We start from the raw sequence: 24,248 nt of genomic DNA, 5'->3' as shown, positions 1-24,248 counted from the left end.
TGTCCCGGGGTGGGGCGGGGTGTGGGCGGACGCCCACCCGGCTGCGAGAGCCCGGCGGGAGGAAGAGCCGCGGCCAGCGTACCAGGCGCTCAGCGGGGCCCGGGGGCGGGCTCAGGAAGGCCCCGCCCAGCCGCCACCTGCGACAGGTGGATTGCGCGGCGCCGGGCGCTCGGCCATGTCAGTGGAGAGTGCAGGGCAGGGGCTGTGGCCCGGGCCGGGGCCGGGGCCGGGGCCGGGGTCGGGGTCCGAGCCGGGGCCGCTCTGCCCCGAACACGGCCAGGTTCTGAGGTGGTTCTGCTGCTCTGAACGACGGCCCGTGTGCGCCGCCTGCGCGGGACTGGGCGGCCGCTGCCGGGGGCACCGCATCCGCCGGGCCGAGGAGTGCGCGGAAGAGCTGCGGGTGAGCGGACGTGGGAGCTGGTGGGCGGCGGGCTCCTCCGGAAGAAGGGGGCGCCGGCGGGGAGGCGCTGGGCGAGACCCAGCGGGGACCCAGCAGTGGGTCCGGGAGTCCAGGCTCCGCAGTGGCACTGGCTGTAGAACGAGGCGGTTAAGGGTGTGGCTTCTGGAGTCTGGCTGACCTGAGTTCGAGTCCCACCTCCATCAGGTCCTCCCTGTGAGTCTCGTAATCTCTGAGCCTCAGTGTCCTCATTTGTAGTTTGGGGGCCTTTATTAGAGTTTTTGTGCGATGGGGCTGGCCTTGGGCAATAAAGGGCTCCACTGCTCCAGTTGCCCGGGACAAGGTGTGCCCCAGCTTCCGCCCCGTTAGTAACTTGATAAAACTCGGCCCCTCCTCGCTCCTTAGCCCCTCGGCTCAAAGCCCCTCCCCTCATCCACCCTTCAGCCTTCCTGGTAAGGTGGTTTCTTTTCCCTTTCAGGATTGGCCTGGACTGTACTTCAAGCCGATTTCACTTGGGTAAACGGAGGGGGCGGGGAAGATATCGGGAGGTTCCTACTGGAACCCTTCACCTAGGGTTTCTTTCTCCCAACCTCCACTTCCAGATTGGTTCCAAGCTAGCCACCCTCCTGTCACCAACCTCCCCTGAGATTGGAGAGTCAAGTCGCCATGGGGCTTCCTGCCTCCTTCCACCCCAGCTGTGGTCCCTGGGGGTTTCCTTGCAATTTGATTCTCCCAACCTCTCCTTGGAGTTCTGCCCAGCTGTGAGGCCAGAGGGCTCAGACTGGATAGTAATAAACATACCTGACAGGGTGCTGGGACGAGGGATTCAGTTATTCAATGGCACCTGAAGGCTCCTGGTTGGTCCTACTTGCCACCACTTTCCCCATAGTGATGATGAAAATAAGCTTGGATAATGTGGTATAATGAACTTGCACAATGGATAGAGACTTTGCAAGTTCCAAAGCACCTAAATATCCGTTGTCTCATTCCAACCAGACCTTTGAAGCAGTGGCCCTACATTTTACAGATGGGGGAACGGAGGCCCAGAGAGGAGAGTAACTTTTTCAAGTTTCTTAATGTTCAGGGCCTGGACCAGGGGAGTCATTGACTAGGCCAGAGAAAACCACCTCTGCTTCAGTGGTTGGAGGGAGGAAGTGATGCTAATGGGAGTGAGAATTTAATAAAACCTTAAAAAAAAAGTTTCCATCAAGGCTGAATCTGAGTGGTAGAAGGAGTGAAGCCTGGGCCAGGGTGGCTGGCCTGCTGCTTGTTTTGGAATGCACTCTGCCCCGGAGCAGGGCGCCTTCCCTGAACCCTGCTGAGGCCCTTAGCATATTCATCTTCTTTTCCTGGAGGGAGATGTGTCTTGCCCTCTCTCCCTCCAATTTTGAGTAGACTGTGGCTTTTTTGCAGGCTTCCCCTGTCCCTCCAGCCAGCAAAGAAATTTTGCCCCAGGGCAAGATTGTTACTGAACTGGGCAAAATCAGCCCCAGTTCAACAACCTGTCTCTTACCTTCTGGATACCTGCCCTGTAGCTTTTCAGAAGCTAGTCTCAGTTCCCTCAATCCTATGGTGTGTGGTGACCACAGCTTCCTTCCAGTCGACTCAGTTCTTTAACTGTGTATTTGGACCGGTGAAGTGTAAGACTGATTCCTAATTGTGGTTGGAAGGATTTACAGGAGCTGCCTAGAAGAGACAGCTGAGTGGCCCTTTGGCAGATGGAACTGGGGCAAAGCTCTCAGGGGAAATGGTGGAGGAACTGCCGCTTGGAAGGGCTCCAGTTGTTACCTGGAGAAATGGAGTAGCAAAGCAGGGGCCTGGCCATGCCTCCTTGGGCAAGTAACTTCTCTGTGAGCCTCAGCTTCTTCATTTCTAAAACTCTCCCCTGCTCTCATGGCCGATGCTCACAGCTTCGGGAGCTGTGAGCTGCTGAAACTCTTGTGACCAAGGAAGTGGGTGTTATTCATTCAACAAATATTTATTCAGCGCCTTCCATGTATAGGAACTCTCTTCCAGGTTGTAGGACATAGAGAAAAAGTCAAAGTCATGGTGCTTATGTGCCTGAGGTGGGGGGGGGGGCAGATACCAAAAACCGTAAACAGACCCATGACATACAGTCAGAGAGTGAAAACGCAGGGGAGAAAAATAAGCTAAGTAAGGGAATGGGGTGTGGGGATGGTCAGAGAAGGCTTCTGAAGAGGTAACATGGAGTCAGGGAGCAAGACATATATGGGAGAAGACTGCTGGAGACAGAAGAAACAACAGGTGCAAAGGCACTGAGGTCAGGACAAGTTTGGTGTGTTTATGGAATGGTAAGAAGGCCAGTGTGGGGAGTGGTAGGAGGTGACATTGGAGAGATATGCAGATATGCAGAGTCCCATCAGGTGGGGCCTTGTTGGCTAAGTTCTCACTGTGGGTGTATTGGAAAGCCATTGGAGGGTTTTGAGCTGGGATGAGACTTGATCTGATTTCCTTACCAAAGGTGGCAGTGGCTAATGGGTGGGGGGGGGGGCGTGGTCAAGAATAAAAGCCCAGTTAGGAGACTCTAACAGCAGTTCCTGTGAGAGATAAAGGTGATCTGGGTGGAACAGCAGAAGTAGAGGAGACCAGAAGTGTCCAGAGGAGAGACAGAATAATAAAGGGCCACCAGATTTAAGGATAAAGAGGGAAGTAGGGCCACAGAAGGGGATGATGGACAGTGAAAAGTGGTAAGACTGATGTATTGGTGACTCCATCTAAGCTGAAGAATCGTTGGAATGGAGATTCCAGGGTACGTGATCTAGAAGGATGGGAAGTGGTGGGCAGGGTGCAGGATCCTTGAAATGAAGATTTTGGAGGCTGTATAGTTTTCAATAATGATGAGGTCTGAGGTAATGACCGTGGGAGTGGGTGGCTGAGGTGGGGTAAAAGGAAAAAAGTCATTGGAATGGAGTGAATGGACCAGTGTGGATCAAGCTAGTGAGAAGCAGCCGCATAGCACAGGGAGATCAGCTCGGTGCTTTGTGACCACCTAGAGGGGTGGGATAGGGAGGGTGGGAGGTAGGGAGACGCAAGAGGGAAGTGATATGGGAACATGTGTATATGTATAACTGATTCACTTGGTTATAAAGCAGAAACTAACACACCATTGTGAAGCAATTATACTCCAATAAAGAAGTTAAAAAAAAAAGACACCATGGGTGTCATTTGTGCTGCAGAACAAGATTGTGGACCAGTGTGAGAGGCTGCAGTTACAGAGTGCTACCATCACCAAGTATGTGGCTGACGTCCTGCCAGGGAAGAACCAGAGAGCAGTGGTAGGTAATTCTTCTGCTTTCCCTCCTCCTCTGGGCCCCCTCCTAGGATAAGACCTCAGCCTTAGGGGCTTGGGCCAGTCTATGGTCCCTTCCCAACCTCACAGACTCATTGTGCTGTTAGCAAAGTTGGATGCCCAGGAAGGATGGTTTCCCCTCTCTTTGAGCCTTGGTTTTGCCATCTGGGCAGAGTGGATTATTCCCAGCACATATTTGGTGCAAAGACTCCGATAGAAGATGACTTTCTTCAGGTAAAGGATCAGGAAGGGTAGCATTCCCTTATCATCTTAATTATTTTGTGCTCAGCCCCAGTATTGTTTTGTTTTGTTTTGTTTTTGCGGTACGCGGGCCTCTCACTGTTGTGGCCTCTCCCGTTGCGGGGCACAGGCTCCGGACGTGCAGGCTCAGCGGCCATGGCTCACGGGCCCAGCCGCTCCGCGGCATGTGGGATCTTCCCGGACCGGGGCACGAACCTGCGTCCCCTGCATCGGCAGGCAGACTCTCAACCACTGCGCCACTAGGGAAGCCCTCAGCCCCAGTATTATAAAATAACCTATGGATTTTACATTGCATATTCTTTTTTTTTTTTTTTTTTTTTTTTTTTTTTTTTTTTGCGGTACGCAGGCCTCTCACTGCTGTGGTCTCTCCTGTTGCGGAGCACAGGCTCTGGACGCGCAGGCTCAGCGGCCATGGCTCACGGGCCCAGCCGCTCCGTAGCATGTGGGATCTTCCCAGACCAGGGCACGAACCCGTGTCCCCTGCATCGGCAGGCGGACTCTCAACCACTGCGCCACCAGGAAAGCCCCTACATTGCATATTCTTTATGACAATCTTATGCAGTAGATGGTAGTAACATCCCTGTTTACAGATGGGGAAATGGGTCCTGTAGAGGTTAAGTGACTCACAGCCTCCTGCCAGAGTCAGTTCTATGAGCTGGGTCTTCTGACGCTCAGCAGGTGATCCCTTTGCAACACCTCACTGCGGATCATTTATTCAGTTGACTCATTGCCACTGCTACATCTTTACTCTCAAGTATGACCTTCAAGGGCAGGGGCTATGAATTTCTTCCTGCACGTCCCCTCCCTCATTCCCCCAAAGTACATGGAGCAGGCTTGGCACTATTTTAGTATTGGGTTGGCCAAAAAGTTCATTCAGGCTTTGCCATACCATCTTACGGAAAAACCCAAACGAACTTTTGGCCAACCTAATTAAAAAAATAAATAAATGATTTTGATTGCAAGGAACAGAGCCCACTTGAACTGGCATAAGCAAAACAGAGGATTTCTTGGCCTGATACAAGAGTCTTTCAGAACCTAAAGGGGACTAGAACCAGGAACGAGCAAGCTGCTAGAAGTCTAGGCAGCTATTCTGTGTACATCTCTGCTTTTCTCTGCACGATGATTTCTCCCTCTCTCACTCTCTTTTTCCTCAGCCTTTTTATTTTCTTGTCTTAAATGCACTGGCTAAGACCTCAGTACAATGTCAAATAGAAGCTTTTGTCGGGGAATACTTACAACATTTTGCCATTTATTTAATTATTTAAGAAATCTCTGTGAGCACCTACCACACACTAAGCACTGTTGGTCTATGTGCTAGAGATTCCACAGTGAACAAAACGTACGAAAATTTCTGTTTTCATGGAGCCTACATTCTAGTCAGGGGAGAGGGGTAATAACAAATAAAATATATGCTATATCAAAAGGTGATAAGTGCTATGGAGAAATATAACAGGAAGGGGGATTGGTCATGTTGAGGATGGGGGTTGTAATTGCATATGCTGTGATCAGGAATCACCTAGTTAAGAAGATTGATATTTGCACAGAATTTATGGGAGGTGAGGGAATGGACCATATATCTGGGGGAAGAGTGTTCCAAAACGGGGGAAAGGCAAGTGCAAAAGCCCTGAGGTGGGGGTGTACCTGGCAAGTTGGAGTAGCAGCCAGGAGGCCTATGAGGTTGAAGCAGAGTGAACAAGTGAGAAGGCAAAGGAGATGAAATTAGAGGCGAGCAGTGCAGGGGGCTGGGTAGAATCCTCACCGGTCAAAAGGCTGGGTAAAAGGCTGGGACTTTGCCTTTTATTTGGGGAAGGTGGGAAGTCATTAGAAATAAGACAATATGACTTAAGATTTAAAAGGAAGGCTCTGGCTGCTGTGTTGAGAAGTGACCATAGGCAGCAAAGGTGAAAGCAGGGAGACCAATTAAGAAGCTGTTGTAGTAATCCAGGTGAGAGACATGAGTGGTGTGGACCTGAGTGATGGTGGTAGGAATGGTGAGAAGTTGTGTGTGTGTGTGTGTGTGTGTGTGTGTGTTTCTTTTTTGAAGGAAGGAACCTCAGGATTTGTGGATAGATTGGATGTAGGCCATGAGAAAAAGGGAGGAGGGGTCAGGAAAACTCTTACTTTTTTTGATTTGAGCAACTGGAGGGATGGAGCAGCCATTTAACAAGGTGGGGAAGGACTGCGTGTAGAGTGATGGTTGGTGGAGGAGGAGATTAGGAGTTCAGCTGTATATGTGTTAGGCTGGAGATGCCTATTAGACATCCAAGTGAAGATGTTGAATAGGTAGCTGGATATATGAGTTGGGAGAGGGCTGGGCTGGAGACATAAATTTCAGATTCATCAGTGTACAAGTGAGTGTATAAAGTGAAAGCCATGGGAAAGGATGAGATCTCTAAATAAGTACAGATAGAAAAAAGCAGGGGGACTTCCCTGGTGTTCCAGTGGTTAAGAATCTGCCTTCCAATGCAAGGGACATGGGTTCGACCCCTGGTCAGGGAACTAAGATCCCACATGCCACAGGGCAACTAAGCCTGCGTGCCACAACTAGAGAGCCTGCGTGCCACAACTGCTGAGCCCGCGTGCCACAACTAAGACCTGACACAGCCAAATAAATAAATAAAAAGTGGAAACAACTTAAAAAAAAAAAAGCAGGGGTCCGAGGGCTGAGCTCTAGGGCACTTCAACCTTTAACCATTGAGAAGATAGGAACAGGCAAAGTAGACCAAGAAGTAGCAATCAATGAGCTAGGAGTAAAACTAAGAGAGTGTGTTGTGTCCCACAATAGGTTTCAAGGAGGTGGGGGAGATCATTGGTGTCAAATGTTGCAGAGAGATCAAGTCAGGTGAGAAATGAGAATGGACTATTTAGTTACATGCTCATCACTGGAGATCCTGACAAGAGGAGTTTTGTAGAGCATTGCCTTGAAAGTTTGATTAGCATGGGTTTCAGAGAGGGTAGGAGAAGAGCAATTTGGGATAGTTGGCCTAGATGACTCTTGAGGAACTTTGCTGTAGAAGGGAGCTGAGAAATGGGATGATAGTGAAGGGGGATATGGGATCAAGAGGGTTATATGTTTGCTTTGTTTTTAAGATGGGGGAAATTACTCTGTGTGTGTATGCTGATAGGAATTGTCCAGTAGACAGGGGAAAATTAGTGATGCAGGAGAAGAGGGATAATCTGGTATAGCAAAGGGGATGGGATCTAGTAAATAAGTAGAAGCGTTGGCCTTAGGTAAGAGCACGGGCAGTTTACCCACAGAAATAGGGAAGACAGAATGTATGAACACAGGTGCAGGTAGATGGGTGGATGATGGGCAGAGCTCATTGAAGTTCTCTTTTGATTGCTTCTATTTTCGTTATTATTTTCTCTTTATAATTTTTTTCCTTCAATTTTTTAGGGATTTACTCTGTTGTTTGTTAACTTCCTGCGTTGAACACAGTCTATTGATTTGAGTCATTTTTCATTTTCAAAGTGATCATTTAAGCTATATATTTCCTTCTAGATACTGACAGAGGGACATTCCACAATTTTGATATAGTATTTTCAGTTTCATTCAGTTACAAGTATTTTAAAATCTCCATTATGACTTTCTTGTTTTGCTATGTTATTAGATTTTTTATTATTTTATTAATTATTTATGCTTTAAAATTTCCAAATATATGTGGTTTTTTTTGGTTTTTTTTTTTTTTACTGATTTCTAACTTAACTGCATTGTGATGTGTATGATAGAAGTTGTTTGAAATTTGTTGAGACTTGCTTCATGCCCTAAAGGATGGTCAATTTAGGTGAACGTTTCACATTCACTTGAAAAAATGTGTAGGATTCTATATATGTATATTAATTAAGCTTATCGATAGGTTCAAATCTTCTCTATATTTACTAATTTTATTGCCAGATTTATTCATTACTGGCAAAGGGCATTTATATTTTCATACTATGCTGTGAACTTGTCTATTTTTCTTTATAATTCTGTCAATTCTTTTTATATTTTGGTGATATTTATTAAATGTGTATATTTAGATTTGTCATGTATTCCTGGTAAAACGTCCCTTTTATCACTTTGTAGTGACCTTTTATGCTCAGGAATTCTTTTTGTCTTAAAAACTATTTTGTCCTTTGTTCGTTACTAGGCTAACAAGTGTTTTCCAGATATATTGCTTTCTTTCCTTTTACTTTCAACTTCTTATGTTCTTACGTTTTAGGTGTATGTCTTAAAACTGGATTTTGTTTCCTTTTTTAAAAAAGTCCAGTCTGATAATCCCCGCCTTTTACCTAGGGAGTTTAATCAATTTATCACTATTGTGATTGCTGATATACTTGGATTTATGGCTATCATTTTATTTTACGTTTTCTATGTAGTCCACTTTTTCTATGCTTTTTTTCTTCCTTTCCTTCCTTCTGTTGAGTTAATCAACCCCTCCTCCCTCCTTTTTCCCTGTGCTAGCTTGAAAGTTATACCTTCTATTTACAGTCTATTTTTGGTCCCCTTAAGATTTTAACACAAATAAATAATGTCTAAAATGAATCAACCCGAATGATACAAGTACCGTAAGAATGCTTTCAGTCAATAACCCCTCAGGTCTTACATGTTGTCCAATATTTTAGTTAAAGTACATCTTTTAATAATTCCCTCATTCATAGGAAGTTATCCATTTTCATTTATTTATTAATTTATTTAAGCTGCGCCAGATCTTTAGTTGCGACATGTGGGATCCTTTGTTGCAGCACGTGGAATCTTTGGTTGCAGCATGCGGGCTCATAGTTGCCACATGCAGGCTTCCCAGTTGTGGCATGTGGACTCCTTAGTTGCGGCATGCATGCGGGATCTAGTTCCCCGACCAGGGATCGAACCCAGGCCCCCTGCACTGGGAGTGTGGAGTCTTCCCCACTGGACCACCAGGGAAGTCCCAGAAGTTTTCCATTTTGATCAGAGAGGTCTTTATTGTGCTCTAATTTTTGTATGATGGTTTAGATGAGTATAAGATTCTAAAGTAAATCACAAGCCCTATTCAGGGCAACTAGTTGAGTCCTCAGCTCTTGATTTCACTGGTTTTCAGTTTCCTCTCTACTTTTGGACTCCAGGGGATTTCCTTTCCCGAGCTGCCAGAGTAGCTTCACTTTTTTTAAAAAAATTATTTATTTATTTATTTATTTATTTATTTATTTATTGGCTGCATTGGGTCTTCGTTGCTGCGTGCGGGCTTTCTCTAGTTGTGGCAAGCGGGGCTACTCTTCACTGCGGTGCACAGGCTTCTCACTGTGGTGGCTTCTCTTGTTGTGGAGCATGGGCTCTAGGTGCGCAGGCTTCAGTAGTTGTGGCTTGTGGGCTCAGTAGTTTTGGCTCACAGGCTCTAGAGTTCAGGTTCAGTAGTTGTGGCACACAGGCTTAGTTGTTCCCCAGCATGTGGGATCTTCCCAGACCAGGGCTCGAACCCGTGTCCCCTGCATTCGCAGGGGGATTCTTAACCACTGCGCCACCAGGGAAGCCATAGCTTCACTTTTAAAAGAATGTTTTGAGCTATTTTTCCAGCACTTCTGTGTTTTGTTCTGGGAGGGATTTTAGTTTATTCAGGCATATCTGTGGTGAGCAAAGTTTTTTTTTTTCTCTGCTATTTTTTTCTGGGAATGACAAGAAATATGTTGAAATTGACTGCAGCCTTCTTGTCTGGGAGTATCTGGTGCATACTGGGTCTGTCCTTGGTCCTGATCACGAAGTACAAATGTGGCTGCAGAGACCCACCCATGGGAAAGGCATTGAAGTGGCATAGAGAGAAGAGCAACACCTAATGTAATCAAATATTTATGTGCTGGACCTTGTTCTATTTACTTTATATGTATTAACTCATTTAATCCTCACAATAGCCTTATGAGGTTGGTACTATTATTATCCTCATTTGACATATTAGAAAACTGAGGCACAGGGAAGATAGTAATACGCTCAACGTTCCACAGATAGTAAGTGGAACAGCTAAGATTTAAACCCAGGCACTGTTTCTACAGCCTAATTTCCTAACCACTGCCTTATGTTGCCTCAAAAGAACACTGGAGTTGGAGTCTGAATCTCTGGGTTCACTTGGCCATTCACTCAGCCACTCTCTCTTCTCCACTGGGCAAACTGTGGGTCTCAGTTTCTTCTGAAGCAGGTCTTCAGGGGCAGGGAATGAGGAGAGCTGCTGGCTACCTGTGACTTTCTGGCATGAAGGAAACAGTTCTGCTCTCACTTGTCTGGCAAGAGTGCAGAAGCTTCATGCAACAGTGCCTTTGAGGAGGATAGGTTACCAGATGGCATTGGTACAGGGGAATAGTGTTGGACTGAGAGTCAACAGAACTGGGTTCTAGCCCCTGCTCTGCCATTGACTTGGCATGTGAGCACTCCCAAGAGATCTTTTACTAGTTGGAAGAAACTTTCCCATTCAGCCATTCAGTAAATATTTGAGCACCTACTCTGTGCTAGATGCTGTGCTACCTGCTAGGGGACACATGTTAACTTCATTGACTTAGAATTGATTTCAGCCCTCCTGCGTGGAAGGTGAGAATTCTATCATGGAAGCAGTTAGAATGAACAGATTTGGGACGTAATGAGCTTTTTGTCCTCAGCCATGGCCAAAATATTAACTGGACCACTGTTGGTGTGCATCCTGTTGATGGGGAAGACTTCTTAGTCCTTTCTGCTCTGCAATTCTATGATTCTCTGACCTTGGTCTCTTGACCTTGGGATTCCCAACTGTGAAAAGCAGGTGATTCCAGCTGATCTGTAAGTCCTGCCCAGCTCGTTCATTCTGTCATCTTAGCTCCATGAGATATGGCCTGGATGTCTGGATCTCAAAGTTCTTTACCCTTAACCACATTTGGGAAATCTTAAGGCTCGGATGGTTTAAGCACTGTTTAAGCATTGCCCTTACTGTACCCGTGGCAGACATTGCTAATCGATCTCAGCACTCCTTCCGGCTGAGCCCAAGCCCTCCTAATCTTGACTGGGGCTCTGCCAGGACTCCTTGTTTTACCTTTTGTCAGAGCACAGCCAGTGCAGCACGGGAACTGGTCCTCCAGCGGCTGGGTCTGGTGAGGAGTCTGTGTGAGACCGAGGAGCAGAGGCTGCTGGAACAGGTGCACGGTGAAGAGGAGCGGGCCCATCAGAGTATACTGACGCAGCGAGTACACTGGGCCGAGGCACTGCAGAAGCTCGACACCATCCGCACCAGCCTGGTGGACATGCTCACCCATCTGGATGACCTCCAGCTGATTGTAAGTCAGGCAAGGGTGAAGACACAGCCAGTTGGCCAGACTCCCCCAGGGTCTGAAAACATTGAGAATGTTTATTGGTGGGAAGTAGGTGGAAAATGATAATTTGGAGAATGTTTATTGGTAGGAGGTAGGTGGAAAATGATTAATTTGGAAAAGGGATGAGACGGGGCAATAGAACTATATGGATTTTTTTTTTGCACTTGGTAATTATTCTTTCAATAGTGAGCAAATATTTACTGAGTGCTTACTGTATGCCAAGCATTGTGCTATGGGGTGGAGGTATAGGATACAGCTGTCAGCAACTCACAGCCTTATGGAAGAGACAAATGTATAGAACTGATAATTAGGATATGGAGGGATACGTGCTATGGTAGAGGGCGCTACTGGGATCTGGGGCCCCTGCAGTCCAGCCTTGAGGGAGTGGTAGTCAGGGAAGGCTTCCTGAATTAAGCAACTTAGAAGCTGATGCCTGAAAGACAAGAGTCACAGTTTTATTAAAGGAAGTGGGGAGGAGGAGAGAGACCAGAAGCTCGAAGAGAGAACACTGCACTGACAAGGGGTCCACTGCAAATACAGAGCTCATCCTCACTCCTAACACCCAGAAATTACCATGGCCAATATGCTGGTACATATCCTTTCAAAGTATTTTATATAGATACACAGGTACCTGCAGTTCTAAGGTGACAGTGCGCCATCTGAGTAGATGCGCCAAGCATAGAAATGAGAATGTGGAACAACCGAGCTGTCCCGCTGCAGTTCAAGGGGGGCGGTTTCCGTAACTGTCCCAGATTGTGCGTTCATTTCATTACACAGCTTCCATGTGCCGAGCACATTCTGCCCCAAACGTTGGGACAGTCACAGCAGAAGATTCAGAAAGAGTCCTAGCCGTTGAGCCGGTGACAGGCTTGGTGGGGGATGAAATGTTGAATAAATATGTGATTGTCCTGAAGTGTAGCTGAGGGAAACCCAGGATGCCGTGGGACACAGGGGACAGGGGTTCACTGATGGGGGAGGTATGTGAAGAAGGATCCATAGAGTTTCGTGCGGGGTCTTAAAGAAGGAGTAGACGTTTGTATTCTAGAGTTTCTGTCCACGTGGAGCCCTCCATGCAAGTTGATTATATTTAAGTCTTGATGACTGCCTGCTGGGTTTCTGGTGCCAAGCCTGACTCTGCTTTCTTTTCTCACAGCAGAAGGAGCAGGAGATTTTTGAGAGGTGAGTATGGCCCCCAGTATTTGCTTGGGCAGTCACGGAAACCACGGCCTTAGGCCTCTTCTTAGTCCATTGCCGTCAGGCCCTGCTGCTCCTGGGAGGACGCTCATGGCGGGCAGCTGAGTACCTTCCCTGAAGCCAGGCTCAATGGACGAGGGTCTTCCTGCCCCTAGCTTGGAGAGCCGCTTTAGACCCATGTGGAAGGGCAGTGAAATAAATAATGAGTCAGAGGCTTGCTGTGGGCTTTCTTAAATATTATCCTATTGAAAAACGTACAATCACCCTGTGGAAGGAGTTTCCCACCCCCATCTACAGATGAGAATGCTGAGGCTCAAAGAGGGGAAGGGACTTGCCTAAGCCCCAGAGCTGGGGCTTGGACCCACACCTGACACCTGACCCAGTACTGTCTTCTCTACCTCACTTCCCCTTTCTCTGATGAAAGAATCTTTGAAATTTAAGTCTGCATTACCACTCAAAACTTCATTTTAATTACGCAATAATAAAAGAGTTTCGCCAGGCCCTAACTGAGTTCTGAAAGGTTCTGAGATCCAAGAGCCTGAGGAAGTGGCCAAGAGGGTGTAATTTTCCAGGCAAAGAAATTAAATTCTTACAGTGTGTGTGTGAGATTTCAGAGCTGTACTTGGGGAGCACAGTCCATTCTTCTTTATTTTTATATTTAAGTTCAATAGCAATACATGTACATGGGAGAAAGAAAAAATTTTTCACCAGTTTAAAACCATTTAAAATTTAAAATGTCTCCATCACCTCTTCCCAATCCTGTTCCCAGTGGTGATCAGTTTTAACAGTTAGATGTGTGTCTTGTAGGCTTTCCTGTGTTTAGTTATAGGAGAGTGTGTGGGATTTTTTTTTCCTCTTAAATTTTTTTTTTGAAAACGTAGATGGGATCGTTTCATACTTGTTTTATAACTTATCAGGCTGTCTATCTTGGAATCTTTCCATATCAGTACATTTATATTTACCTCACTTTTTGGAAAGTCTTTGAACTATTCCTCAGAACAGATGCTCCTAAATTTAATTTACTGTCTCCTTACAGTCTTTCCATGCTTCTGCTAGTCTTCTCTTTCTCCTTTATCTTCAGCATCTTCCTTTAACAGTCTGTCCTCAATATCAAGCTGATCTGATTTTTGAAAAAATGTTTTATCTTTATTTTTTGTTTTGAAATATTTTAAACTTACAGAAAAGTTGCTGAAATAGTATAATGAACTTAGAAATATTTTATTTATTTATTTATCTATTTGTTTTTGGCTGCTTTGGGTCTTCGTTGCTGCGTGCAGGCTCTCTCTAGTTACGGTGAGCGGGGGCTACTTTTCGTTGCGGTGCACGGGCTTCTCATTGTGGTGGCTTCTCTTGTTGCGGAGCACGGGTTCTAGGCGCATGGGCTTCAGTAGTTGTGGCACGAGGGCTTCAGTAGTTGTGGCTCATGGGCTTTAGAGCGCAGGCTCAGTAGTTGTGGCGCATGGGCTTAGTTGCTCCGCGGCATGTGGGATCTTCCCGGACCAGGGCTCGAACCTGTATCCCCTGCATTGGCAGGCGGATTCTTAACCACTGCGCCACCAGGGAAGCCCTGAACTTAGAAATATTAATTGATAATATTTGGCCACATTTGCTCTCTCTGTTTCTTATCTGTCTCTTTTTTCCTGTCTGTCTTCCTGTCTGTCTGCCTATCTATCTATCTACCTAATGTATATATAAAACAACTTATTCTTTTCTGACCTATTTGAGAGTAAGTTGCAGAAAGCACAACTTTTAATCCCTAAATACTTCAATGTGGATTTCTGAAGAACAGACATTCTCTTACATAACCACAGCATACTTATTTATTTATTTAATCTTGGCTGCTCTGCGCAGCTTGTGGGATTTTAGTTCCCCAACCAGGAATTGAACCCGGGCCCTCAGCAGTGACAGCGCGGAGTCCTAACCACCGGACCGCCAGGGAATTCCCCCACAGTTTACTTATTAAATTCAGGAAAACTCATGTTTATGTAATACTATTATCTAATATACAGTCTGTATTCAAATGTTGCCAGTTGTACTAAGAATGTTCTTAACAGTGTTTGGATTTTTTCCCCCTGATCCATCTGGTCTTTTAAAATCTGTAATTGTGCCTTAACCTTTTATTTTCTAAACACTTTTAAAGAGTCTGAGGACAGTTTTATAGAATATCTCACAATTTGAGTTTATTTAATGTTATCTCATGATTAGATTCAGGTTATATATTTTGAGCAGGAATATTTCATAAGTGATGTGTCCTCAGTCCATCATAACAGGGGACACATAATGTCATTTTGTCCCATTATCAGGGATATTAGGGTTTTTTTTAATGTATGTATTTTATTTATTTAATTTTGGTTGCGTTGGGTCTTCGTTGCTGCAAGCGGGCTTTCTCTAGTTGCGACTAGCCGGGGCTACTCTTTTTTTTGTTTGTTTGTTTGTTTTGTGGTACGCGGGCCTCTCACTGCTGTGGCCTCTCCCATTGTGGAGCACAGGCTCCGGACGCGCAGGCTCAGCAGCCATGGCTCACGGGCCCAGCCACTCCGCAGCATGCGGGATCCTCCCAGACCGGGGCACGAACCCGTGTCCCGTGCATCGGCAGGCGGACTCTCAACCACTGCGCCACCAGGGAAGCCCTGGGGCTACTCTTTATTGTGATGCACGACCTTCTCATGGGGGTGGCTTCTCTTGTTGTGGAGCACGGGCTCTAGGTGCATGGGCTTCAGTAGTTGTGGCACGTGGGCTCAGTAGTTGTGGCTCGCGGGCTCTAGAGCACAGGCTCAGTAGTTGCGGCGCACGGGCTTAGTTGCTCTGCGGCATGTGGGATCTTCCTGGACCAGGGCTTGAACCTGTGTCCCCTGCATTGGCAGGCGGATTCTTAACCACTACACCACCAGGGAAGCCCCAGGGATATTAATTTTTAAAATTGAAATATAATTGACATACAATATTAAATTTGTTTTTTTAATTGAAGTATAGTTGATATACAATATTATATAAGTTACAGGTGTACAATATAGTGACTCAATTTTTAAAGGTTATAATTCAGTTATAGTTATTATAAAATATTAACTATATTTCCTGTGTTGTACAATATATCCTTGTAGCTTTTTTTTATACATAATGGTTTATACTTCTTAATCCTGTACCCCTATCTTGCCCATCCCTCCTTTCCTCTCCCCACTGATAAACACTAGTTCTCTATATCCCTGTATCTTTTTTGTTATAGTCACCAGTTTTTGTTTTTTGGATTCCACATATACGTGATATCATACAATATTTGTCTGACTTACTTCACTGATCATAATACCCTCCAGGTCCATCCATGTTGTTGCAAATGGCAAAATTTCTTTTTTTTATGGCTGAGTTCTATTCCATTGTATATATGTACCACATCTTCTTTATCCATTCATCTGTTGATGGACACTTAGGTAGCTTCCATATCTTGGCAATTGTAAATAATGCTGCTATGAACGTTGGGGCTCATCTATCTTTTTGAATTAGTGTTTTGGTTTTTTTGGGGTATATACCCAGGAATGGAATTGCTGGGTCATATAGTAGTTCTATTTTTAGTTTTTTGAGAAACCTCCATATTGTTTTCCACAGTGGCTGCACCAAGTTATATTCCCACCAACAGTGTATAAGAATTCCCTTTTCTCCACATCCTTGCCAACATTATTTGCATTCTTTTTGATGATAGCCATTCTGACAGGTGTGAGGTGATAGCTCATTGTGGTTTTGATTTTCATTTCCCTATGATTAGTGATATTGAGCATCTTTTCATGTGCCTGTTGGCCATCTGTTATGTCCTCTTTGGAAAAATGTGTATTCAGGTCTTCTGCCCATTTTTTTTGTGTTTTTGTTTTTGAGTTGTATGAGTTGTTTATATATTTTGGCTATTAATCCCTTATGGGTCATATAAATCTGCAAGTATTTTCTTCCATTCAGTAAGTTGTCTTTTCATTTTGTTGATGGTTTCCTTTGCTGTGCAAAAGCCTTTAAGTTTAATTAGGTCCTTTTTTTTTTTTTTTTTCAGTACGCGGGCCTCTCACTGTTGTGGCCTCTCCCATTGCGGAGCACAGGCTCCGGACGCGCAGGCTCAGCGGCCACGGCTCACGGGCCTAGCCGCTCTGTGGCATGTGGGATCTTCCTGGACTGGGGCATGAACTCGTGTCCCCTGCATTGGCAGGCGGACTCTCAACCACTGCGCCACCAGGGAAGCCCCATTTGTTTTTGTTTTTATTTCCTTTGCTTTAGGAGATGGATCCAAAAAAATATTGCTACAATTTATGTCAAAGAGTGTTCTGCCTATGTTTTCCTCTAGGAGTTTTATGGTTTCCAGTCTTATATTTAGGTCTTTAATACATTTTGAATTTATTTTTGTATATGGTGATAGAGAATGTTCTAATTTCATTCTTTTACATGTAGCTGCCCAGTTTTCCCAGCACCACTTATTGAAGAGACTGTTTTTTCACCATTGTATCTTCTTGCCTCCTTCATCTTGTAGGTTTATTTCTGAGCTCTCTGTTCTGTTCCATTGATCTATGTGTCTGTTTTTGTGCCAGTACCATACTGTTTCAATTACTGTAGCTTTGTAGTATGGTCTGAAGTCAGGAAGCATGATTCCTCCAGCTCTATTCTTCTTTCTCAAGATTGTTTTAGCTATTTGGGGTCTTTTGTGTTTCCATAAGAATTTTAAAATTATTCTAGTTCTGTGAAAAATGCCAGTGGTATTTTGACAGGGAATGCATTGAATCTGTAGATTGCCTTGGGTAATATGGTCATTTTAACAATATTCTTCCAATCCAAAAACATGGTGTATCTTTCCATCTGTTTGTGTCATCTTCAATTTCTTTCATCAGTGTCTTATAGTTTTCTGAGTACAGGTCTTTTACCTCCTTAGGTAGGTTTATTCCTAGGTGTTTTATTCTTTTTGTTTTTTGGGGTTTTTTGGGTATTTTATTCTTTTTGACGTGATGGTAAATGGGATTGTTTCCTTAATTTCTCTTTCTGACAGTTCGTTGTTAGTGTATGGAAATGCAACAGATTTCTCTATATTAATTTTGTATCCTGCAACTTTACCAGATTCACTGATGAGCTCTAGTAGTTTTCAGCATCTTGAGGATTTTCTATGTATAATCATGTCATCTGCAAACAGTAACAGTTTTACTTCTTCCTTTCCAATTTGGATTCCTTTTATTCATTTATTTTGTTGCCTGATTGCTGTGTCTAGGACTTAGTTTGCTTGTTTATTCACTTATTTAGTATCAATATAGACTCATTGATTCTTATTTTATTCAGTGCATTATAATCTGTTATATAATAATAACTATTATTAATTTTGATCTTCAAAGTCTCCCAGATTTGGCCAGTAGGAGCCCCTTCAAGCCAGATCCTGTGTCCTTTTGACAACTCCTCATCATTCTTTGAGTATTTTCTTGCTTTCTGGCACAAGAAGATATCCTAGGCTCAACGTGTTCTTTTCCTGCCTCAGCCTGGAATCAGCTAATTTCTCCAGGGTGTCTTGGGTTTTTTTTAGTGGGGAATTGTATTTAAAAACCAAGATTGAGCCATTAGGTGTGTTCATTGCTACTAATGCGTCATTGCTTCCAGGCCTTCCCAGTGGACAGTATACAGAGCTAGGGAGTGTATGTGCATGTAACTTTTTTATTCCTGAGTTTGTATCACAACTTCTAATTCCAGTCAAACACCACTGGATTTTTCCTTTCCAATATATTTATTCATCTGTTCAGTCCTATGATACATGCAATGTTGTTTGAGAGTTGCTAAACCCATAGTATGATTGACAAACCTACTAGTAGAGTTCAAGATTTGTTTGTAGTCCTTTGTGCCTTTGTGCCTTTAGACTGGGGGTGCATACTCTCAAAGTAGAGTCGGCCCTCCATTTCCATGGTTTCCCCATTCATAGATTCAACCAAACATGGATTTGAATGTTTTCGAATCTGCATATGGGGAACCTCGGATACAGAGAGCTTGACTATAAGGGACTTGAACACCCCATGGATTTTAGTGTTTGTGGGGGAACCAGTCCCCTCAGGATATGGAGGGATGACCGTACTGTTTTCAAAACCTATTTGTTGGCCCCCAAGGTTATTTCCACATCTGTGGCTGAGCTCAACCCTGGCCTGCCACGGCAGCAGGTTCCCCTGCACCGACTGGGTATTCTGGTCCTGGCCAGGGCCCTGCTGTGTCCCAGTCCCATTTCACTCCCGCTCCTTTGGGGTCACGAGTTTTCTCTTCTGCACCATGAGGTACTTGGACCAGCTGGTTCTCTAGACTCTAGTGTCTACGATTGGCCTCAGATTTGCTCTGATGATGATTTAGCATGGCTGACACCAGCTCCTATTTCCTCCTCACCTGTTGGCTGGGGCTTCTCCAGAGCCAGCCTCAGTGCTTTGAGGAGATGGCAACAGAGCCTCTCTTGTCCTGACCACAAGGAACCTTTGTAACCAGAGCCTGCTTTCAGCTTTTCTAGGGCTCTGTTAACCTCGCTCCTCCCAAGCCAGAGCAGTCAGTGTCAGTCTTAAAACAAAAGAGCTCACATCTATGAGGAGACATGCCCCACCCTCTCCCCCGTCCTCTGTTTATGGACGGAGCCACAAGATTTGGGGAAGAGAGTATGTGCTGTCACTTCTCTGCTGCCTGAGCTCAAAGGCCATCTTTGGGATTAGAGACAGTGGGAACAAGAGAAGCCACTGCAATGAGAACCCCGCTTTTCATATATTTCCTACTAAAAATCAAGGTGTCAAGACAGGAAAATATTACTGGTTTTGTTATGACAAGAAAACAAGTAAGAATTGTGAATTCACAAGGGATGAAAACACAAGACATTGTTCTCATTATACATAGAGTATTACAATAAGCTGATTAGCTGTGGACTATTAAAACATTTAAGACTTCACATACACACATGTACATTGAAACACGAGACACAGGACAATTTTAATCTTTGATATGTCATAACTACCAAGAGAAAGAACATCACTGATTTGAGTCTAATTGTTTTCCTGGCATGCAATCATTATATAGGCCAGGCCTAAAGCATACTGTATATTGTTAAAGACGTCTTTAGGCAAATATAAACATTCTCATTTGGGAGCTTTTTCTCCCTACCCAAACTGGCTTTCTCAGAAGCCAGTTCAGAGGTCTGTGAAGCCCTGTGGCGAACCCTCACTTTGCCCCACACCCCTTCAGATTTTACTTCAAGTCAGGGGAAGGATTATGTTGAATGGTGCCTGGATCCCAGCCTGGGTTTGTTCTGTTTTTGCATGGAGGCAACAGTTGAATCCAGGTCTTCTTTTTAGCTTGGGTGCTTTCTCTGAATCTCCATTCTTTCCTGTCAAATGGAATAACAACTGCCTCCCAGGTTATAGCAAAGATCATATGAGATTCTCTATAGAAAACAGCAAGCCCAGAGCCTGGCTGCTTAATAAATGACAGTACTCCCCTCCTAAGCATCTTATGTTCCCATATCCCTTCCAACAAAACCCAGTCCCCCCTGTGAGCTGAAGAGAGGTAGTTATTGGGAGCAAAGTGCTATGACTACTTTGTGGTTGGGGTGATCACTGATAGTTCCTTCTTGCGTGACCCTTCAGGGCTGTTTGCATTTTAAGAGGAGAGGAATGGCTGTACCTTCTGACCACACCAGTAGATTTTGCTGCAATAGGTTTTGTAGGAAGGCAAGATTTTCTCCACGCAGGTCGGTGGAGCGGAAAGACTGCGGCACAAGAGGCTCAGGTCCTCCTCCCAGCTCTGCTGCTAACTCACCAGAGACACTGGCAAGTTGCTTCCCCCATAGGACACACTGACTACAAGTTCTAATACTGGCACCAAGTATTTACCTCCCTGTAAACCGTGTGCCTTGCTGGAATTAAGGCTCCAGGGCATAAAGGGAATGCCCACCTTCTCTTGGCTCCAACCCCCTTTTGGGGCTCCTGTGTGGGGCCTGGCTGCCATTCTTTGTGTCACCCTCGTGGGAAGAGGATTTGACTTCTGTCCCCCTCCTGTGTTGATCCAGATACATTTCCAGAACCTTCCTAAATCTCTTTTTTTTTTTCCCCCTGCATAAGGACGGAGGAAGCAGAGGGCATTTTGGATCCCAAGGAGTCGGAAAAGTTAAACTTTAACGAGAAGTGCACTCGCAGCCCACTACTGACCCAGCTCTGGGCGACAGCCGTTCTCGGGTCCCTCTCAGGTTAGGAGCTGCTGGAGCCTGGCACCAGTTGGAGCAACTGGGCTTCTGTCTGTCTGTCTGTCTGTCTGGGGCTTGCTGCTGGGTCACAGTGGGGACCGGTGCATCTGGGATCTCCGGTTAAGCAACCAGTGATACTGGATGCAGGCTTGTCTATGGAGTCAAGGTTCTGGACAGGCCTGGGGCAGCGGGCCAGGTCCTCCCTGTTTCCAGACCAGCCTGCTCTGTGGTTGGGTCTGGGATAAATCTTGTTCCTGGAAATTACTTCCTCCTTAAGTCCTGCCCTAGTGCAAGAGCTCAGCATTATTTCTTGGAAACCTAGTTTCTCTTTAAGAAGATATAATTGATGGGCAACTGGAGAGCATCTGGAGCGAGAACTGAGCTGCCTGGATTCGTCTCACTTACTAACTTAACATTGATCAGGCCAGCTAACATGGTCTCCTGCCTCCAGGAATTCCCCAAGTGGGAGGGTTCTCAAAGCAGGCTTCCCCCAAGCCAGATGGAAGCTTCCACACTGCCCGTTGTGGTATTTTCACAATTCACAGTAAGGTTAGGTTAATGGATTGAATTTTTCTCAGTTTTAATTCTCCCTCCCTGCACGTCATCCCTAAAACGTTAGTACAAGCTATAGCTCATCTCTAGATTCTGGTATCCGATAGTGCCTGATCTGCCAGCAGTCCCATTTAGGTAGTTGTAGGAAACTGCATATCTGATGCTTCCAAGCCTCCAGGAACCATGTCGCTAGGACAAGTCTGATCTGGAAACTGCAGATATGCCCAACTAGAATGCGGTATGATCAGTGTTAGATGCTAAATGTAGGAACAACATGCTGGGTCTTCATTTTGCCCCTGCCACCAACTTGGTGTGTGACCTCGGGCAACTCGCTTCTCCTCTCTGGGTCTTATATCTATCAAAGTTAACAGATGAGGGTCTTGGACTAATAATAACTACTGTGATCATGGCCACAATTTATTGAGCACTTATTAATGCTCGGCACTTTACATGGATCATCTTATTTGATCCTCACATCCACCCTGTGATAAGTCCTATTCTGATCCCCATTTTACAGATGAGGAATCTGAGGCTGAGAGAGTAAATGGCTTATCTGCCAGTGAGTGGTGAGGAAGCCCTTTGCTACATGGCAGGGCCAGGTTAGGGCTGAGGGTGGGCCTTGGGCAAGTCTGAGAATTCTTTCTGGCAGGCACGGAGGACGTGCGTATCAACGAGAGGACTGTCAGCCCCTTCCTGCAATTGTCAGATGATCAAAGGACCCTGACCTTCAACGCCAAGAAGTCCAAGACCTGTGCAGATGGCCCAGAGCGCTTTGACCACTGGCCCAATGCCCTGGCCACCACTTCCTTCCAGGCTGGGCTGCATGCCTGGATGGTGAACGTCGAAAACAGTTGTGCCTATAAGGTGGGTGTGGCCTTAGGCCAGCTGCCCCGCAAGGGTTCTGGCAGTGACTCTCGTCTGGGCTACAATGCCTTCTCCTGGGTCTTCTCCCGCTACGACCAGGAGTTCCGTTTCTCACACGATGGGCAGCACGAGCCCCTGGCACTGCTGCGCTGCCCAGCTCAGCTGGGGGTGCTGCTGGACTTGCAGGCACAGGAGCTGCTGTTCTACGAGCCAGCCTCGGGCACGGTGCTCCACACCCACCACGCGTCCTTCCCTGGGCCCCTCTTCCCAGTCTTTGCTGTGGCTGACCAGACCATTTCCATCGTCCGCTGACCTTTGGCCATGGGGAGACCAGGTCTACCTCCCCACCACCCTTTCAGGCCATGTTTCTACCCAGTGTCTTTTTCCCAGATGTTGCCTGTGCCCAATGGGCAGCTTTTAGGAGGGGTTCTGGGTACAACCATTAAAAGCTGGGTATCTGTGGGGAACCTGCTACTCCCTGGGCCTTGGTTTCCCAAATGCACTGTGCATCTGCCCCTCTGAGGGTGTCTTGTTCACCACTTTATCTCTGGCATCCAGCATGGTACGTGGTGCATAGTGAGCGTGCGATAAATATTTGGCCAGCAAGTGGACGTATGGATGGATGGATGGTGGATGGATGGACAGGTGTCTGGATGCATGTGGTATAGACTCTTCTGGAGCAGCACTGCCCCCAGTAGATGCCATTCTCTGGCAGAAAAGCCTGTGGCTAAAGCTCTATCATCCCCTCAGTTCAGTGTCTCTCAGTCCTTTTCATGACATGGCATACAGAGGAAATATTTTTCTGGCACAAGGACAACCTGGAAGGGATTTAGAACTCCTGCCAGGCTGCTGTTGGCCAGAGGACTCCGGCCTGTAGGGCTGTGTCCTCACCCAGGTTTTGCATAGCCACTGGGAAGACTGAGGGGACCCCGTCTCCAGGTAGCCTGGCTGCAGCACACCCATCAGCAGTGCTGCCTTGGACTAGGCAGGGCTCCAGCCAGCACCCACCCGTGGCAACAAGGACGAGCTTTTTCCCCAGCTGCAGCTGATGCGTGCTCCCAACTAACGCCTTCTCTAACATAATGTGGGGACCAGGGTGAGGCCTTCAAGCCAGAAAGGGCTGAGGGAGTAAGAGGGCCAGCCTTAGGGAACATGTACATTATTAAAGGTTTTCAAAGATTGAAAATTTCTTCCATGTTCTTTGTTGGTAATTGGGCAAATCTACCAGGTGCCAGCTCAGACCTTAGTGGTATGTTTGCTGGGAAAGGGATATCTTCCTCACCCCCATGCACATTCCCAGGTATAGGCGGGAGGCAGCTCAGCATACACAGCTGAAAGAGCCTGGAGACAGGGTTCTGTGCCCTGCATTGCGGGGACCAAGGGCAAGTCCCCTCCTGTCCCCTGAGGAGGAGGTCACTTTAGAACAGTGGTCCTCTCATTTTGTTTCATCTGGGAACACAGTTCAAAGGCAATCTTACCTGCAACTTACCTATAAGGCTCTTGGGCTCAAAGATGGGGGCCAGAGCCCTCCCCACTCTTCAGTTTGCTCAATAATTTCCTTGAAACACCGGGTGGATCAAATCAACTTTTTCAGTTGACTTGACTTCTGAGGCCCTTGCAGCTCTGAAACCACAGCTCATGACCCATCTCCTCACTGCCTGACAGTTGGGAATTAATGTTGGGTCACCCGGCCTCAGCACCAAGCCCAAGGAAGACAGACCCACAAGAGGTTTGGCCAAGACTGAGAAGAGCTTCCCTGCCTTTGCCTGGGCACAGTCTCTGCTCAAACCTGGGTCAAAGCCAACTTCTTCCACTTGGCACCCAAAGGCCCCCAGGCCATGCTCCCCCAACCACCAGTCTAACTCCCCACAGCAGTCTTCAGTCCACAGTTTGTGGGTCCACTGCCAGGAATGCCCCTCTTATCCCTCTGCCCATCTACGGGCCACCCCCAGCTCAGGGTCCACTCCAGAGCCCTCCCCGCCTGTTGGCACCAGAACATACACTGTGTATGCCTGTTTGTGTGCTTTTTACCTGTGGTACCCCCTGTGCCTGGCACTAGGCAAGGCACAGGTGTCCAGGAGATACGACCTAGAGAGGCGTGTGAAGGGGGAAAGGCAGGAAGAGACATGGAATTTTAAAAGCCCAACCTACTTCAGTCTCCAGTGATTCCCCCCATATTCCCT

The 24,248-nt window shown here is 46.3% G+C and overlaps 1 protein-coding gene across 2 annotated transcripts; it reads left to right on the top strand.

Annotated features, from left to right (window-relative positions):
* Positions 1–23,227, top strand: BSPRY (B-box and SPRY domain containing). Of its 2 annotated transcripts, none has more exons than XM_082618952.1 (6): positions 1–400; positions 3,595–3,693; positions 10,983–11,213; positions 12,406–12,428; positions 20,528–20,652; positions 21,851–23,227. In XM_082618952.1, the coding sequence occupies exons 1-6, from the start codon at positions 176–178 to the stop codon at positions 22,375–22,377; spliced, it is 1,230 nt and encodes a 409-aa protein (XP_082475078.1). In that variant the 5' UTR covers positions 1–175; the 3' UTR covers positions 22,378–23,227. The 2 variants fall into 2 exon arrangements, with proteins under 2 accessions (XP_082475078.1, XP_082475077.1); XM_082618951.1 differs by having other exon boundaries at positions 12,403–12,428.
* The last annotated feature ends 1,021 nt before the right edge of the window (positions 23,228–24,248 follow it).

This window comes from Mesoplodon mirus, assembly GCF_964341445.2.
Source record: "Mesoplodon mirus genome assembly, chromosome: 1".
NCBI classification, from domain to species: domain Eukaryota; kingdom Metazoa; phylum Chordata; class Mammalia; order Artiodactyla; family Ziphiidae; genus Mesoplodon; species Mesoplodon mirus.
This window is presented reverse-complemented; position numbering and strand designations above follow the sequence as displayed.

What these genes read in the sequence shown, in the direction of transcription:
- BSPRY (XM_082618951.1), top strand. Translation starts at nt 176, where the DNA reads ATGTCAGTGGAGAGTGCAGGGCAGGGGCTGTGGCCCGGGCCGGGGCCG. An exon ending in AGTGCGCGGAAGAGCTGCGG is followed by an intron (nt 401 to 3,594) that starts GTGAGCGGACGT and finishes TTTGTGCTGCAG; the next exon opens with AACAAGATTGTGGACCAGTG. An exon ending in CGTTCTCGGGTCCCTCTCAG is followed by an intron (nt 20,653 to 21,850) that starts GTTAGGAGCTGC and finishes TCTTTCTGGCAG; the next exon opens with GCACGGAGGACGTGCGTATC.